This window comes from Tupaia chinensis, unplaced genomic scaffold (assembly GCF_000334495.1).
Source record: "Tupaia chinensis unplaced genomic scaffold, TupChi_1.0 Scaffold000001_1, whole genome shotgun sequence".
NCBI classification, from domain to species: Eukaryota; Metazoa; Chordata; class Mammalia; order Scandentia; family Tupaiidae; genus Tupaia; species Tupaia belangeri.
The window spans coordinates 3663064-3680981 of NW_006159427.1; the positions used below are offsets into that span (position 1 = coordinate 3663064).

The following is a 17918-nucleotide window of genomic DNA, read 5'->3' on the forward strand; positions in this document are numbered from 1 at the left end:
GTGGGGAGCGCCGGGACCCGAAAGGGAAAACCCCCACAAAAAAAAAAAAAAAGAAAGAAAGAAAACACTCAAGTTAGCCCTCAGAAAGTCTATGTGAGTTTTTAGTGATGTAGCCCAAGTGAAGACAAATAAATTGTGCATGTCAGCTTTTTGGAAAGAATAAAAACTGTTTAAAATATGTATTTTTAATGGTAGCAAGCAATCCCCATTCCAGCTCTCTCCCCAGCTAATAATGCACATGGAATGACAGGGAGAGAGAAACGAAGGGAACATCGTGAGAAGATGTATCTTGCTGCCCTGACCTTGAGCTTGTCTCCTCAGAGGTCTCTTGTAGGCTATTGATGGGAGCTCTTGATATTCGTAATCTTTACTGAGTCATCATAAGTTCTGAAACCTCTGGGTTTTGCCCAAGTTCTGTCACCCAATATCACACTTTTAAAATCTTAAATATATATACCACAGAGAGAGAAGTATACTCTATCTTTCCCACTTAAGGGGTAATGTGGAGAAAGTAGAGAAAACTGGGTCCAAGTTCTAGAGATGTGTGAAAGGAACAAATAGGGACCTGCAGATGGAATAATGGTTACCTCACTGAACTCCCACGTAGTTGACCACAGTTCGAGTCTTGGACCCAGTGGCTCAAAACTCACGCTGGGGGGACCAGCAGTCAGCGTAATGGCTATGTCACTGGACTCCCATGTAGTCGATGGTGGTTCGCGTCCCGGACCCAGTGGCTTAAAACTCACACCAGGTCATATGTGTGCGTGCCCAAGATCCCGAGATGAGAATGGAGGAGAAGGGATTGTGGCGTGGCCATTCCCCCTGGGGAGTGATTTCTCACTTTCTGTTTCTCTGTCTGTCTCTGTCTGTCTGGCAAGCACACATGCCCTATAGCAAAAACCTCTCCAAAAAAAGAAGGAAAAAAAAACAAACAACCTCACGCTGGGCATGTGTGCGTGTGTGCCCAAAATCCTGAGAGGAGAATGGAGGAGAAGGGATTGTGGTGTGGCATCCACCCTGAGGGGTGATTTTTCATGCCTCTCTGTCTCTCTCTTTTACTCTGGCAAGCGTACAAACCCTGTAACAACAATAATAACAAATCTCTCAAAAAAAAAAAAAAAGAAAGAGAGAGAGAAAGAAAGAAAAAAAAAATGAACAAAAACCAGATGACAGACATGTGGTCATTTGTGGAAATCCATGGCTCAGGTCTTGCACTAGCAATGGGTACTTAAGACAATAGGATAATCAAGTGCCTGTATGCACTAATTAGAGTTGGTTTGATTAACCACTATTTTTTTTGCCACTTTTTATTTAAATTTATTTATTTATTTACATTCACATTACTATATATCATTATAGCAAACAAAATGAGATTTTCCATCCAGAATACACTGTATATTGGCTCAATCAAGCACATCAACATACATTGTTATCATCAACAAATAATTTTCCATTTCCTGTTTCCTATATATTTTGCTTTTTTCCCCATCTTTGATTCCCTCTCACCCTCTGCCGTTAACCATTTTTCTGTTTTTTTTTTTGGAGAGGTTTTTGGTATATAGCACATGCACTCACCAGAGAGACAGAGAGAGACAGAGAGTGAGAAATCACCCCCCCAGGGGGGATGGCCACGCCGCTATCCCTTCTCCTTCATTCTTCTCTCGGGATCTTGGGCACACACGCATACACGCCTGTCATGAGTTTAAGCCACCCGGTCCAGGACTCGAACCACGGTTGACTACATGGGAGTCCAGTAACACAGCCATTACACTAACTGCTGCTCCCACCGTTAACCATTATTATTCCTCAGTATTGCTAACAACCTCTCTGACCCAAGCTTGACATTGCAGCATTCAGAATTTTGCTGCTAGCCTTTTTAAAGGAGTCACAAGTTCTACTATGAAACCTTTACAGGCATAGATAAGGTACAAAATGCATTGAGCACAGTGCCTGGGACATTCAACAGATGTTAGCTATGAAATCAGGTTAAAGGAGAAGACAGAAAGTACTTCCCAGTAGCTATCCTTTAATTACTACAGGCTATTCAATTCTAATTAATATACTAGTTGTTTAAAATAAAAACAATTGTTGCCTGAAAAAATATTTGTTTCCTTCAGTTAGATAAAAATATCTCTAAGATTTTGGTCTCTGTTAATAATAGAGCAAAAGTAAACAGTGCAAAGATGTAACTTAGAGAGGCTGGATACTAGGCCCTGTTTTGTGCTCACAGAATGAGTGCAGCTGGCATGAAACGAGGGTCTCTGCAGACTGGCCTATAGCCCAGCCCTGGGTCTCCCCATTTCCCGAGAGCTGAGAAGGGAACAGGCATTCTGGCCTCCACTGTCCATATGGGAGCATCCTCCTGAATGCTGCTCAGCCCCAAAGCAGAATAAACTGACTTCGGGGGTTAGCAAAACAACACCAGCTGTATCCCCTCTTTACACAATCTAATAAAGTTGCTTCTAACTTTAAAATACTATCAAAAGTATTTGTGTCATTGTTTCCATCATTGTAACTCTAACAATTGTCCTTGTTTTAAACAAAGATAAAGCAGATACACTCTAGTCTGCCAAGGCTTCTGTGTGCCCACTGACCCCTAGCATGCTGGAATTCGAGGTATTCTCAAACCTCATTGAAGTCATCAGATTTAATACTAATGACCTCGGTGCTTACTATCCTATTACTAACTGGGTTGTTGGAAAAGTCATGCATATTTTTGCATAGAAAAAAATATGTCGTAACTTTTCCAACAACCTGATAGAATGAAAATAAAATGACCTATCACAAATGGAATCTTCAGTAAATTTTTTAACTTTAATTATGAGTTTTCTGACTGGATATGTTTTAGAGAAAAATAGAAGACATTAAAGAAACACTTGCAAAGTGATGTTTTATCATGCGTGTATGCCATGTAAACATGATCTTTCATGGGGTTAGAAAGGGTGAGATGTTGGTAATACAAAGTGCAGTGTGGCAGAGCAGGGTGCCACAGCTTGCACGACAGATGCCCTTTGAAGTAGTCTTCCTCTCAGCTCTTGTGAGTAAGACCACAGGGTAGGGTTGCCTTCAGTGTCAATAACTTTATATTAATTCTCATCTCTTTGCTGGGCTCAACTCTTTGGAAAAATAATTTGAAATTACTTTTATTATGGAATATTAATTTTTAAAAGCTATGGTGGTTAGCTTCTAAACTGAGTGTTACCCTTTGTAGATTAAAAATAAAATAGTTTTCTGAAAGCTTTATTTTGATCTTTAAATATAAGTTCAGTTCCCTTTTTAACTATTCTCATGCTTCCTATTAAAATCACTTAACACCAAAAATTATTTTCTAAAGCAGAAGCACAACACATATTTCAACTCCCACGTAATAGCACTGTAAAATTTGGTAACATCTGCCTATTTTCTTTACTAATTGCAGTGTTAGTCTGAAGTTAATTATATGAAACTGATTTTTTTTTCCCAAGCACAACTTTTATATATCACATTTAGCTTAATTGGTACTTTGAATAATAAATTGTTTTTCAGCTAGAGCATATTGTTTGATATTGCTAATGAAATGATTTTAATGTTCTGCATAGCTATTATGAGAAATTTTATTTTGTCTTATATTTTAAAATCTAATTCTTCATTGTAGCATACCAGTTTAGCTGATAACTACTTTTCTTTTTTGAATCTTTATTATATTATATACAAAAACATTGAGAGTGGCAAGGTACACTTTTTTTATAATACATGTTTTTTTAAAAGAATTATTTTATTTAACTTTATTTCATTGATGATTGATTGATTGATTTTAATTTGACCAGAGAGGGACAGAGAAAGAGAAGGAAAGTGAGAAAGTGAGCTGCCAGGTCTGGGACTCGAACCATGGTCAGCCATGTGGGAGTCCAGCACCCTTAACCACCAAGCCATCTGCTGACCCCTAATGCATGCTTTTATAATGCAGCTTCACATGAATCCTTGGACTCTAGCATATTTTTTGTGCTAGTGTTGCTTAATAATATTTTTGCATTTTCCATTCTTTGTGTCAACCATAGTACCACACTTGGTGGTGCCTAGGAAATTATATAGACAGTACCACTGCTTATAACAATGCCAGTATGTTCTTTAGATTACTTTTAGGCCTGTTAAAAGTAAAACTTGAGTAAAGTAAATTTAAGGGTTTATTTGAGCAAGGAATGATGATTCATGGATCAGGAAGCATCAAAACTAGAAGGGCTTCACTGTAGCAGCTTGAGCAATGAGCTTTTATAGACTGAACATGAAAGCAAAGTAAAGAAACTACTTGATTGGCTATGGCTAGGCATTTGCCTTATTTGGGCATGTCCAATGGAAGGTCACAAAGGATAGAAACAATCAGCTAGCAGGCTGTTAATGATTGGCTGAAGATCCTTTCAAAATTAGCCTCAAATAATGCCACTAAGTTAAATTTCTGATTGCTTGTGTAAGGCTCACCCATATAGAAACAACCTCAGGCGGGCCTACTGATTATTTTGCTTTAACAGGTCTTGCCATGTTAGATGAAGTAGCAAAGTAACAGAAAGTCTACATCTCTAATCACTTAAGCACAAGCCTGATATTTTTAGAGTCATTCAATTCAACAAATTTAATTTTATCACCACGTGAGCAAAGGTAGTAAAAAAAGACTCAATTCTTGCTCTAAAGGAGTGGAATGATGAGAAGTGGCTAACGAGATCCATGGACAATTTTCTCCTAAGTATGTACTGTGTGACATTATTCTCCATGTTGTGTTGTATAGATAGTAAAAAACTCTAAGGTATTAGCAGCTGGAAAATTCAACATATATTAGAATCATTTCTTGAGGCTTTGGGATAGAAGTAGGACATGAACTAGACATTGAAAACTTGATTGAGAATTGCAAATGTGAATAAGAAGAAATTTCTGTGGGGGACTAATAGTGTGAGGAAAGACTCAGAAGCAAGATGAATCTTCAGAGTGTTCAGAGAACAATGAGAACTCCCAGGTCTGGGGAGCCCTGGGAGATCATATTACATATATAATATGAAGTCACTTATGGAGGCCAAGATGAAGTCTTTGCACACTGTAGGTGAGCTGCTGAAGTTTCTGAATAAAGATGCATGAGTATCTCATAAAAGGCTTACCTGGAGGTAGGGACCAGACTAAAAGTCAGGGTCTAAGCAATATAAGCTGAAGTAGGAATTATTTCCAGCGTCAGAAGCAGACATGAGTGACTCCTCTAAAGGAGATGTGAATGTGTTCACTCAAATGTACTGGCAGAGATTTGGAGAAATTCTGATGCAATCAACATGAAGCTTCAGAAAAATGAACATGGGACCAGCAGTTAGCGTAATGGCTATGTCACTGGACTCCCACGTAGTTGACCGTGGTTCGTGTCCCGGACCCAGTGGCTTAAAACTCACGCCGGGCACATGTGCATGTGTGCCCAAGATCCCGAGAGGAGAATGGAGGAGAAGGGATTGCGGCGTGACCATCCCCCCCTGGGGGGTGATTTCTCGTTTTCTGTCTCTCTGTCTCTCTCTGTCTGTCTGGTGCGCCCTATAGCAGAAAAAAAAAATTCTCCAAAAAAAAAAAAAAAGAAAAAGAAAAATGAACATGTCAAAGTTACAGAGAATGGATTACCACTGGAGAAAGCCAGATTTAGATGGGCCCCTGACAAATAATAGCAACAAATATGGACTGAACTGATAGAGGCTTAGGCAAAGGTTGGAATGTGGACAGTGACATATAAATACACATGAAATATAACTCAGTAAAAGAAATGTGGAAATGCAAAGTAGATCTGAGATCCCAAACCCAAGCAAAGAATGTGCTGCCCTGGGCAGAAATATAAGCGTCAGGAAATGAAACGGTTGTGAGCAGCATCTCCTGATTTCCTTTTCCCAACTCAGTAGAGTTTGGCTGGAAACAACAGTCAGCACATGGCCAGTTGCCCTCATACCGAATCATTTGAACGTACACCAAATCTCTTAGAGAGCCTGGAGTGAAGTTTATTCTTTCCTTTGGCTTTTCACCACACCAGGGTTTCAGAGTGGTTCCTGACAGATGTGTTTACTTAGGGGATTTTCAACAACGGGGGCACTGCCTAGGGTTTAGGTGCTGATAGAAATATGCTGAAATTTTGTCAGGAGTAACTTGGTTTTTGAGTGTACCTTCAGTGTATAGGAAGTTAACATTTTGGTAATGAATTTGATGAAATATTCTCTCTAAATTAGAGGTTTCTCCTTATTAATAGGATATTATCTTCCAATAAGGTCATGTCACTAAAACAGATTAAATGCTTTATAAAGATTATTGGTCAAAATGAGTTAAAATAGCAATACTTGGTTTGAGAAAAAGTCAAATGAACACTTGAATAATCGAACCATTTATTTAACAATTACTATGTGACAGAAACTATGCATTATTGGATTTGTTTAGCAAAGAATCCCATGAAATATGAAACTGTATTACCCTACTTTCCCCAATGAAGAAACTGGCCAGAGAGGTTAAGAAATTGCCTGCATTTGTCCAGTTAGGGTTAGCATCAAGTTCAGATTAGGTCTAATATGATTCTGAAATCCGTATTTTTAGCTGCCACACAGTGCCGTTCTGACTTCAGTGATCAAATGAGGTGATTGTGAATTTTACTAAACCTTACAGCACTCTACCCACGAAAGATTGATTTCTATCACATGGAAAGAAACAAAATCCCAGTTATAAAATAACCCACTGAATGTTGAGCAACCTAGGTTCTCACATTTTTGACAATGAGAATCTTTACGTTTTGAGCTGGGCTCAGTGCAATTAAAACTTGAATTTGCAGGCACTGTATATAAAAATATCACCAGCTTTCTGTTGCCTTGATAATGCTATTGTGACCCAGATAGCGCATGAACATGCTACTCTAAACCTGGTTGGGGTTGGTGGAAAAACAATTTATTTAAAGAAAGAGCTGGGTATTAGCAGAGAAATTCTTAGATTCCCAATGCTATTTAACAGCAACAATAATACCTTTGAAAAATCTTCTGTACAATGACTAAAATTTAAAAATAAAGCATACGGCATCTGTATTTATAGGTGAATGATACTTTATATGCATCTATTTCTAACTAAACTTATGTTTCTATAGTTGACACAAAATGCATGCTACAAGACTTAAATTTTGCTTTTACTTTATCTATGAAACTAATGGAAACAAACTAATGTTTGTTTGTTCTTCTTACAGCTGAATTTGTATTCCTCTTGTGGGGCGTTTATCTCTGCTATGCAGTACGGACAGTTCCATCAGCATTTCACGAGCCACGCTACATGACTGTTGCAGTTCACAATGAGCTCATTATCTCTGCTGTATTCCATACAATTAGGCAAGTGATCTGCAGAACTAGCGAATGACTTTCATTTTTCTAATGTGTTGCAGTTTAATTTAAATAGCAAAATTGGATAAGATGCAATTTTGGAAAGGTTCGAAAGGATAGTATTTTGTAAGTTGACTCCTTTATTTGAATGGCAATGGCAAACAAATAGCTTTTCTTTTAACTTCATTTTTTTGCATTTCTTCTAATGTGTTGTTTATTGCCTACATTTATTTTGAAGGTTAATTTAATGCTATTGCATTGTTAAGTCACTTATGTCACTATATATTGTGTAGAACATGTAACACTTCAGTTATGGAGATATAGGGCAATACATGCACGCTTTTATAAAGTAGATATAGATAACTCATCTCTGTTTTCACACGTTTAATATGCTGGTTTAAACTCTCAAAATCTTAATACTTACATGGACAACTTATGTGTCTGTATTCTGCTGAATTCAAAACAAAAAAGACCGCTTCGATCAATGACTAGATTATTGTATGTAATGAGGTTATATCGTCACATTTTCACAGTCAGTTTCTGGGTTAGAAATGTACAGCCACGCCCTTGTTTTGTGATGATCCCCTGTATCTCTATAGCAAATATGTACAAAGGAGGGAGAAAGTGGCATAAGATGAAGTGAACTAAATGAAGCATGTATGATTTACCTTCCAAGAATTTTCTCCTGATTCATATTTGAAAAGGACATAAAATTTTCAGGGTAGACCAAAAATAGGTACCCTATCTTTTTTTTTTTTTTTTTTTTTTTTTTTTTTTTTTTTTTTTTTTTTTTTTTTTTTTTTTTTTTTTTTTTCTTTTGAGAGGGTTTTGCTTTAGGGCACATGTGCTCGCCAGAGAGACAGAGAGATAGAAAGCGAGAAATCATCCCCAGAGGGGTTAGCCATGCTGCAACTCCTTCTCCTCCATTCTCCTCTCGGGATCTGGGGCATGCACACACATGCACCTGGCGTGAGTTTAAGCCACCGGGTCCAGGACACGAACCGCAGTCGACTACATGGGAGATCAGCGATATAGCCATTATGCTAACTGCTGGTCCCTGGAATCCTTTCTTTTGAAGAGGAATGAAAAGATATGATTTAATTGCTTGACAGATATTGAAAGTTATGATACTTTTAAGAATGTAATTAGAAGTTTTGAATATTTGACTTTGCCCTCAGAAGAAAGAGAGGGTCCCTTGTTTCAATTCCCTTGTTGACATTTGGACTTTCTGGAGATCAGTGAGAATGGGAGCCAGGGTGAGAGTGGGAGGCCATGGAACTCTGAAGTTTCACAGGATGCTTACCATCTCTCATTTTAGGCAGTAGTCAGAAAATGCTCTCTTGCCTCTTTTGGAGTAGATTGTGCTAGAGAGCAGGTGGGCCTTAGGCACAGCTTCTACTTTTTAAGCTTTTTTGCAAGCATGAAAATGTGGTATCTATAGTTCGACCATACTGGAAATCCCATCAAGGGGCCGGGAATGAAGAGAATTGGACTCTTTACTCTGTCTTGCCCAAAAGGGAGAGAAAGAGAGAAAGGAGAGGGAGAGAGAGACATGAAAAATAAAGAGATTAGAAGGGGAGAGGCAATATGAAATTATAAATAAGCAAGAGGTAGACTGCTTTTCAGTTCTACTCACACTAGAGTTCCAGGGTCTGACAGGGGATGGCCGGTGTCCACAATGTACTGAGCACCGCAGAACATGTCATGGTACCAGAACTCCACAGCCTGGTCATTTCCCAGACTGTCTTCCCAGAAGAGCTGCTGCTGTGTTGTTTCTTTCTAGATTATCAATCATGTATGTTTCAAAATCTAAAAGGCATGCCTCTCGACACCAGATATAAGTTAAATGTTATGTTAACAAATGAACTAGAGAGGTACAGAGCTGTACAAGGGCTGGTTAGAGAAGGGATTGTAGTACAAAGGCTTTTCCATTTTGGCTCTGTAGTAAGTGGCTAGTTTTCTTAGAAGCAAATTAATTGCCCAGGTAATTAAATGTGTTCAAAGCAGTTGCCTAAATATCATCATTTTACCTTAAGATTTACTCTGCTCCATTTTCATCATTAAATATATTTTTCAGCAATGGATTCCCAACCCCTAAACTGCTTCAGATTCTTTCAGAAGTAGGCATGGTAAATAATCTTTAAGTGAAATTTTTAAAGAATAATTTGTTAGTAAAGTGATACATAATCATAACAGAAATATAAAAGTATGAAGAAAAAAAATCAGATAACTCCCTAATCAAACTACCCAGAGATAAATACTGCTAAAATACTACCATATTGCCTTTAGGCATTTTTATATAAGTGTGTATTTATGATACACTGCATTTTATAGCTTCCTTTTTCAGATGTTCATAATGCAGATTAATAAGCTGAGAAGTCTGGCTGTAGGATCATCTATTTCACTTTGTTTAAACAACATTTTCCAAACTTAATTGATCATGAAGTCCTCAAACCTCTCCTGATATCTGAAGCCACACATTAGAAAATACTATATTAGTATTGGGACAAGGTAATAGGAGCTATGTGTTAAATACTGATTGGAGAGAGCTTTTCTACTTTGCTTTGAAGTCTCTCCTCCAGAGCCCAAATCAGCCCAGAAGCCTAGCCAGAAGAATCATAAATTTGCTCTGGGTTCACATAGCCACACACTCTGCATGGTTCATGCTAAACCTGGGAGATGGAATGTTGAGTAAGCTTGGCATACTCAGAAGATAAATGCTCTGTCGGACAGCTGTGTAGAAACTCTCAGTTTTGAATTGGGGTGGGGAGTGTTCCAATGATAACAGGTAACACAGAAAATGTAACTTGCTTTGGTAGGCTTTGATATTTTTCTTTAGGCAAGCTTAAAAAAAAACATTAACAAGATCCCCTATATTTTAAGTCCCAAATTTGACCTATCTTTCTACAGAGATCAGATTGTATCAAATTGTGGTATACCAGCTTTACAGAATCATAGTGTATATTAGCTACTCGCTTGGAAATTTAAATACTGTATGGCCATAAAGGATCAAGAATAGTAAATTTATACAATACTCATAGGTAGAGGGCAATAATAGGCAATAATAATCAAAGAAACAGTATTTACTCATGGATAGAATTCATGCATAGATACATATATATTGGTTACAATATTTATAAAGTACAAGAATCAGAAGTAATAACTTCAGTCAGCTGAATCCATCTTCATTTTTTCTTTGAGTGAAATAATATTAAATAAGGCTTTCAGAAAAGATATCCTCTATTACTATGGCATATATTTATATACACACACAAACACACATATGTACATACACATACACACATACATATACATACACATACTTTCTTTTATGTTTTAAACAGAAATTTATGTGTGTATGTATACTTATATATTCACATAAATATATTAAAATTATGACTACATACTATATACGAATGTACCTGCATTCTTGCCAGATTGTCAGATTGTACAAAAATAAACTAAGATCAAAGGATTAAGTCTACAAGAGTAAATAATGCAGAAGGCATTTTTCCAAGTCTGTTCTAATCCTTTACTTATTTTCAGTGTTAGACATAAAAGAAAATCTTTGGCAAGTGTGAGACTTTAAAAAGTTTGTTCTATTTTTAACCTCAAAATTCAAATAGTTTTATGCTTCTGCCTTTAAGACCTATTTTTAAAAGTCAAAATGCTCCTTTTAGGTGGTGTGGTGGTTAAGGGTGTTGGACTCCCACATGGCTGACCACGATTTGAGTTTTGGACCCAGTGGCTTGCCTGCTCGCTCTCTTTCTGTCCCTCTCTGGTCAAATTAAAGTAAATAAATAAGTGGATAAATAAAGTTAAATAAAATAATTCTTTTTAAAAATGCTCTTTTTAGAATGAAGCCTTAAAATTACTGCAAAACCCAATTTTTGTCAAGATATTTCTAAGTCAGAATTCACACACACACACACACACACACACACACAAAACTGGAAGTAATTTAAAGCTGATTAATTTGAAAGTAGTCGGTGTCAGTATATTTCTAAGTGTTTTTTTTTTCCTTCAAAGCTTTACTGTTTCAATTTAAAACACATGCAGCCAGCCATTCTTTATTCTAGACATTGTCACTAGAAGAAAGGTTCGCTGATGTTAGCATTAGATAGGAGTTCACAGTACTTGAGGTATCCTTAGGCTGTGAATCCTTCTCCTTGGGTGTAACTTTTGGCTTTATTACCAGTAATGACTCAATAACATGGACTGTTATTTTTTAAGAATTATTTTCTTTTACTTGTTGTTATTATTATTATTTTTAACTTGAGCAGAGAGAGAGAAAGGGAAAGTGAGGAAACAAGCTTCTAAGACTAGGACTCAAACCACAGTCAGCCATGTGGGAGTCCAGCACCTTAACCACCTCGCCACCTGCCATCCCCAGGACTGTATCATGTTTTCAGGGCACATTATATGAGGGAACTTCAAAACGTTCATAGGAAATTGGACTTAAAATTTATTTTGGTGCAAAAAAATTTTGAAATCCATGCATAGTTTTTTCATAATATAAGTTCATCATGAACCTTTAAAGACCTCTTTTGTTTCTTCTATGCCTCAGAGACTATAATGTGTTACTAAGTTAAAAAGAAAAAAGCTTACCTAAGCCAGACGTACTATATCATAGGTATCTCAGCCCCAAACCAAGAAAATATTCAGTCATATTCAAGGCATGTGTAAGGCTACTTTTTTTTTTTATGGAGAGGTTTTTCGCTATAGGGCGAGTGCACTCGCCAGACAGACAGAGACATAGAGACAGAAAGCAAGAAATCACCCCCCACGGGGGATGGCCACGCTGCAATCCCTTCTCCTCCATTCTCCTCTCGGGATCTTGGGCACACACGCACACGCACCCAGCGTGAGTTTTAAGCCACCGGATCCGGAACGGGGACTGCGGTCGACTACGTGGGAGTCCAGCGAGATAGCCATTACGCTAAGTGCTGGTTCCCATGGCTACTTTTTTTCACACAGGACCCAGGAGTTCAGAAAGTCCTTTCTAGTAAGACATGAACTATGTGAGCATTTAGCACTTCTGTGTATGTTATGAGTCTATTTTGTTTGCATCTCCAGATGCAGGAAAATCTCTCTCCATGCTGGAGAACTCTTAAACTTGCATTTCATCCTGATGTTCCTGGAGGGGAAGGGTCGAGATGAAAATGAGGAAGAAATCCCCTTGATGACAATTTTGTTTCAAATAATTAATTTTAAATTACTTAGTAAATTTTCACGAATAAGATATAATGTAGATAAAACAAATTAGTTTCTTTTCTTTTTAGCCATTTATGTTTAATTTGTGATTAGGATACTTTGAATATTTTTTTAGGATGGTAATTTTAAAAGGTTGATGATGTGCATTATTGAAATAAAGTTTTAATTTTCTAATTCTAAAAGCAGTAAAATCTCATATCTAGCTTTTACAGATAAATAATAGATGGTGAAATTGAAAGGATATAATTGCAAAATGACCCTTATGAAAGCAACCTGTAGTTTCTGCATAAGGATGTCTTTACATGTGAACTTAAATGTACATACATGTAACTACTAATCTATGAAAATATGCCAATTTTACTAGATTAGACCTTAGTACCCAATTTCACCCCACCATGTTTCCTGGAGGGCCATTCTGGAACATAGCTTTATAAATTCCTCAGTAAGATAAGATGCTAAATGTTACATTTTGAATTATTTAAGACAATTTGATAAGTTAGAACAACTTATCTTAAAGGTATATTTTATAAACCACAAGTATATTCATTTTATTCTATATTATAGTGTTTAGCAACTAAACCTCTAGGATCGTTCACAAAGACAGATAATTATCCACTTTTTTAAGTGATTTTTTAAATGTTTTACTTTTTTATGAGTAAGAGAGAGAGAGCATTCCCAACAAAGTCTTCATACCACAAACCCCCCCCCGCCAACTTTAGCCAGCCCCGGGTCATCGGCATGACTGTACCCGTTGTACTCAGAGAGGTCTTTGGATGCAAAGCCGGAATCTTCTCATGTGAGTCAACTTCACAGAGTCAACTTCACAATCATGTCTTACCTCTGTTACTAGTCAGCTGCCTTTTTATCTTAATTTTAACTAATACCTTTAAATAAAAAATACTGGGAAACCAACAGATGGTTACATCACTGAACTTCCACATAGTCGACTGCAGTTCAAGTCCCACACCCAGCAGCTTCAAACTCACGCTGGGAATGCATGCATGCATGCCCAGCATCCCAAGAGAAGAATAAAGGAGAAGGGATTGCAGCATGGCCATCCCCCTGGAGAGTGATTTCTCACTTTCTGTCTCTCTGATGAGCGTACATGCTCTATAGCAAAAATCTCTCTTAAAAAAAAAAAGAATATTGGAATTAACAGTTACTTGTATATGCCTTATAGCCCAAATTTGCCTGAATCCACTAGTTTATAATTATGTTTCATTAGAATTCATATATATTCAGTGTTTCTTTTTGTGGAGTTAGTTTATATACAAAATAATAATCTTGGGAATTATTAGTCTGTAAGGTGTTCGTAACTTTTTTTTTTTTTTTAAGGTTTTTGCCATAGGGTGCATGCACCTGCTGCTGGAGAGAGACAGAGAAAGACAGTGAGAGGGAAAGTGAGAAATAACACCCCAAGGGGGATGGCCACGCTGCAGTCCCTTTTCCTCCATTCTCCTCTTGGGGTTTTGGGCATGCATGCACAGGCGTCAACGTGATTTCCAAGCTGCCATGTCCAGGACTCAAACTGAGGTCAACCATGTAGGAGTCCAGCGCCTTAACCACTATGCCACTTGCTGACACCTGCTGGCCTCCAGTGTTTATATCTCATTCACCTAATTAAGGTTATTTAGCCCTTATTCTTCTGTGATGAAAATATATGCCATCAAAACAGCAATTTCTTTTTTATTTTCTTTCTCAAAAATAAACTGAAGGAAAGAGTTACCAAGTATCTCAGTGTTTTAAGTAGAAATCTTAATCTTGATTGCTAACTCGGTGCATTCTTGTTTCAGATTTGTTCTTGCTTCAAGACTTCAATCTGATTGGATGTTGATGCTGTATTTTGCACACACTCATTTGACTGTGACAGTCACTATTGGGTTGCTTTTGATTCCAAAGGTATTCTTCTAATGTTACTTTTTTTCTTGCAAGATACTTATTTCAAATAAGAATGGAGTTGTTTCTCCTTTTAAATATATCTTGTATTATAGACAAAGGGAAATGTAGACATTTGCTTGACAAAGATTTTTAAAACTCCCTCCTTAGGAAATTGGAAATCTATTTTTGTTCTCAATTTATTAAACATTTAAAATTTTTAAATATCTAAATTTGTACAAAAGCTATCATCTCTTTCAGTTCTTACCCAAATATATTTATGGCTGCTTACAGTTAGTTATTGTAGGTTCAAGATTGCTTTCATTATAGCCTTAACATCAAGATCATTTTTCAAAAGACTTTAGCTATAGGGCTTGCGCACTCACTAGAGAGAAACAAAGAGAGATGATAAGAGGAAAAGTGAGAGATCACTCCCCGAGAGGGATGACCACCCCATAATCCCTTCTCCTCCATTTTCCTCTTGGAATTTTAGGCACACACTCACAAGTGCCCACAATGGTTATCAAGCCACCAGGTCCAGGACTTGAACTATGGCTGGCCATGTGGGAGTCCCGGCCATCACCACCATGTCACCTGCTGGACCCACAAGATCTTTTATTTTTTTAAAAGATATTTTTTGCTGTAGGGTGCATATGCTCACCAGAGAGACAGAAAGTGAGAAGTTACCCCCGGGGGTGGGGGGCGGGTGGCCACACCACAGTCCTTTCTCTATTTTCCTCCTGGGGTCTTGGGCACATATACACACCTGCCCGGCATGTGTTTGAAGCCACTGCATCCGGGACTCAAACTGCAGTCAACTGAGTGGGAGTCCAGCAACTCTGGGTGCCATCTGCTGGTCCTCAAAATCAATTTTTTAAAAGGTCTGTTGTGTTCTAAGAATCCTCTTGTTTTGGTTTCATATTCAGAAAAATCATCTGCTTAAAACATTCAGAGAATTTGTCATAAAAATAAGAAATAAATTATTATAGTATTACATCTGAAAGAATCTCAGTAATGAGGAATTCTGATAAAGACTTATCCAGGTAATATAATGAAGTGGCAAAAATGGATCAGAACTCAGAATAAAGGATGCTGAACTTTGTGCTCAGCCACAAACCAGTTGTGTAACATGACATTAATGAAGACTTTGGATCTGAGTTTCAGTTTCTTCATCTATGTGTTGATAGCAGGAAAGCTGCTTGAAATAAAATAAAATGATAGAGGAGTCTTGGGAAAAAACATATCACACAAATTATAGCATACTCATTATTTTCCTCGCTTATAGAGCAACACAATGTTAGAACACTATATATCTTATTAGTCCTACACACTGCAGTGTTGTTAGCACAGCTGAAAACAGGATTGTGATTTCTTGTCTTCCACTCGAGGATTTACCTCAACTCACAATTAACCAAAACATTACGATTCAGCAATTGAAAAAGCAAAACGGTTATAAACAGAACAAAATACCGATTTTATGCCCTACTTGCATTATATCAACTAGCTACAACAGTCACAATTTTCTTGCTTTTTAGCTTTTTGTCTTTTTAGCTTTTCTTTTCTTTTTTAAAAATTCACCAAAGGGTATGTGCACTCACTGGACAGAGATAGAGAAGAGGGAAAGTAAGGAAGTACCTACCATGGGGATCGTTACATCACAATCCCTTCTCCATTTCTCCTTTTAGGATTTTGTGCTCAGCATGTTTATCAAGCCACCAAGTCTGGGACTCAACAGTTGTCCGTGTGAGATCCAGCCATCTTAACCACTATGCTATTGGCTGGCCTCCCAATTTTTATAGATGAATCTGTTACTGTAATTTATCTTAATTATTTTAATGCTTCACATAATATGATTACAGATTTATTAGATGGAAGTATGTTCAGAATATTTATTTATTCCCTCTGTAAACTGTTATTGAGCTCCAAAGAAAACTGAACATTATATCTTTACCCAAAACAAGTATGCAGGAATGTTCATAGCAACATTATTCATAATAGCCAAAGAGTAAAAATTACCTCAATGTCTATCAGCTGGCAAATGTATAAACAAAATGTGGTATAGCCATACAATAGAATTATTGGTCAATGACAAGGAATGAAGTATCAATACCTGCTACAACATAGCTAAACCTTGAAAACATTATGCCAAGTGAAGAAAGCCAGACACAAAAAGCTGTGCCTTGTATCTATGTGATGTGTCCAAAGAAGCAACTCTATAGAGACAGAAAGTAGATTAGTGGTGGTCACAGTCAGAGGGGAAGAATGTAAATGATTGCTTAATAAGTTCAAGGTTTCTTTTGGAGTGATGAAAATATTTAGGAATTAATAATGTTAATAGGTATACAACTTTCTGGGCATACAAATAATTATACCCTCTAAAATTGCAAACTTTATGGTAGATGAGTTATACCATAAAAAGGTAATTTAACAATATTATTGAAGGGCTTTTCTATGTACTGTCTTATATCCTTAAACTAAGAGTAATAAGCAGGTAAAAATCTGTGTTTTCATGGTACCTGTATTCTGAAGAGAGGAAAGAGAAAACAGACGAGATAAATACACAATAAATATTTAAAATAGTATTTTAAATAGAGATAAGTGCTACAGAAAATACAACACAGGGAATAGACAATATCTGACAAATGACTCTATTTCTTCTTTATTTTTTCAGGTTTTTGCCATATGGTGCATACACCTGTCAAAGAGAGACAGTGAGAGGGAAAGCGAGAAACTACTCCCCAGGAGGGTTGACCACATCATAGTCCCCTCCTTCCCTTCTCCTCTTAGGATTCCAGGCACACACACACAAGTGCCTGGCTTCATTTTTTTCCCTGGAGGTTTCTCTTTCTTTTGTTTTTTAATTTTTTTAATTTTTAATTTCTTTATTTATTTTACATTCATTCACTGAGCATAGTCACAGCATACAAAATGTGGTTTCCCATCTAGAATATACTGCATAGTGGCTTAGTCATACATATTATCATCACCAATAATTGTCCATTTCTAGATTTTATATGTGTATGCGTGTGTGTACGTGTGTGTTTTACCTCTATTTCTCACCCTCTGCCATTTTCCACCCCCCTCTTACACTCTCTGGTGTCTACAGTTGCTTTCCATTCCTTATTTTTCCCTTTCCCCCTCCCCCCGTTTTAGTGATTCACAAAATTTCTTAAATAATCTACTTTCAATAGCAAGTTCAGCTAATATATACGTATCTGTGAACACATGCCTGACCTTAGGCGTGAAACTTTGAGTAGAATGAATATACCATAAAGTAACACCTAGCTGATGCTATATAACTTACTGTAGTCATTAAATAGGTAGTTTTATATATATTTATTAATTTCAAGAAAAGTAGTTTTAGCTTTAATAAATAAAAATAAAAGAAATGCTAAGAGAGTTTTGCTTAAAACTTAAAGTCAGGAAACAGGTTAGGATTCTGTTCAGATAGTAGGTACATGAGCCTATTGACAGCTCAAGACAAAACAAAGA

At 37.0% G+C, this 17918-nt stretch overlaps 1 protein-coding gene across 1 annotated transcript in view; it reads left to right on the forward strand.

Annotated features, from left to right (window-relative positions):
• The window catches only part of GPR158 (G protein-coupled receptor 158), a 483854-nt gene that overhangs the window by 458230 nt on the left and 7706 nt on the right, over positions 1–17918 (forward strand). Inside the window, exons 12-13 of the mRNA XM_027770684.1 lie at positions 7208–7346; positions 14345–14450. Of these exons, the coding sequence (XP_027626485.1) occupies positions 7208–7346; positions 14345–14450 (245 nt within the window). The remainder of the gene's footprint in view (positions 1–7207; positions 7347–14344; positions 14451–17918) is intronic.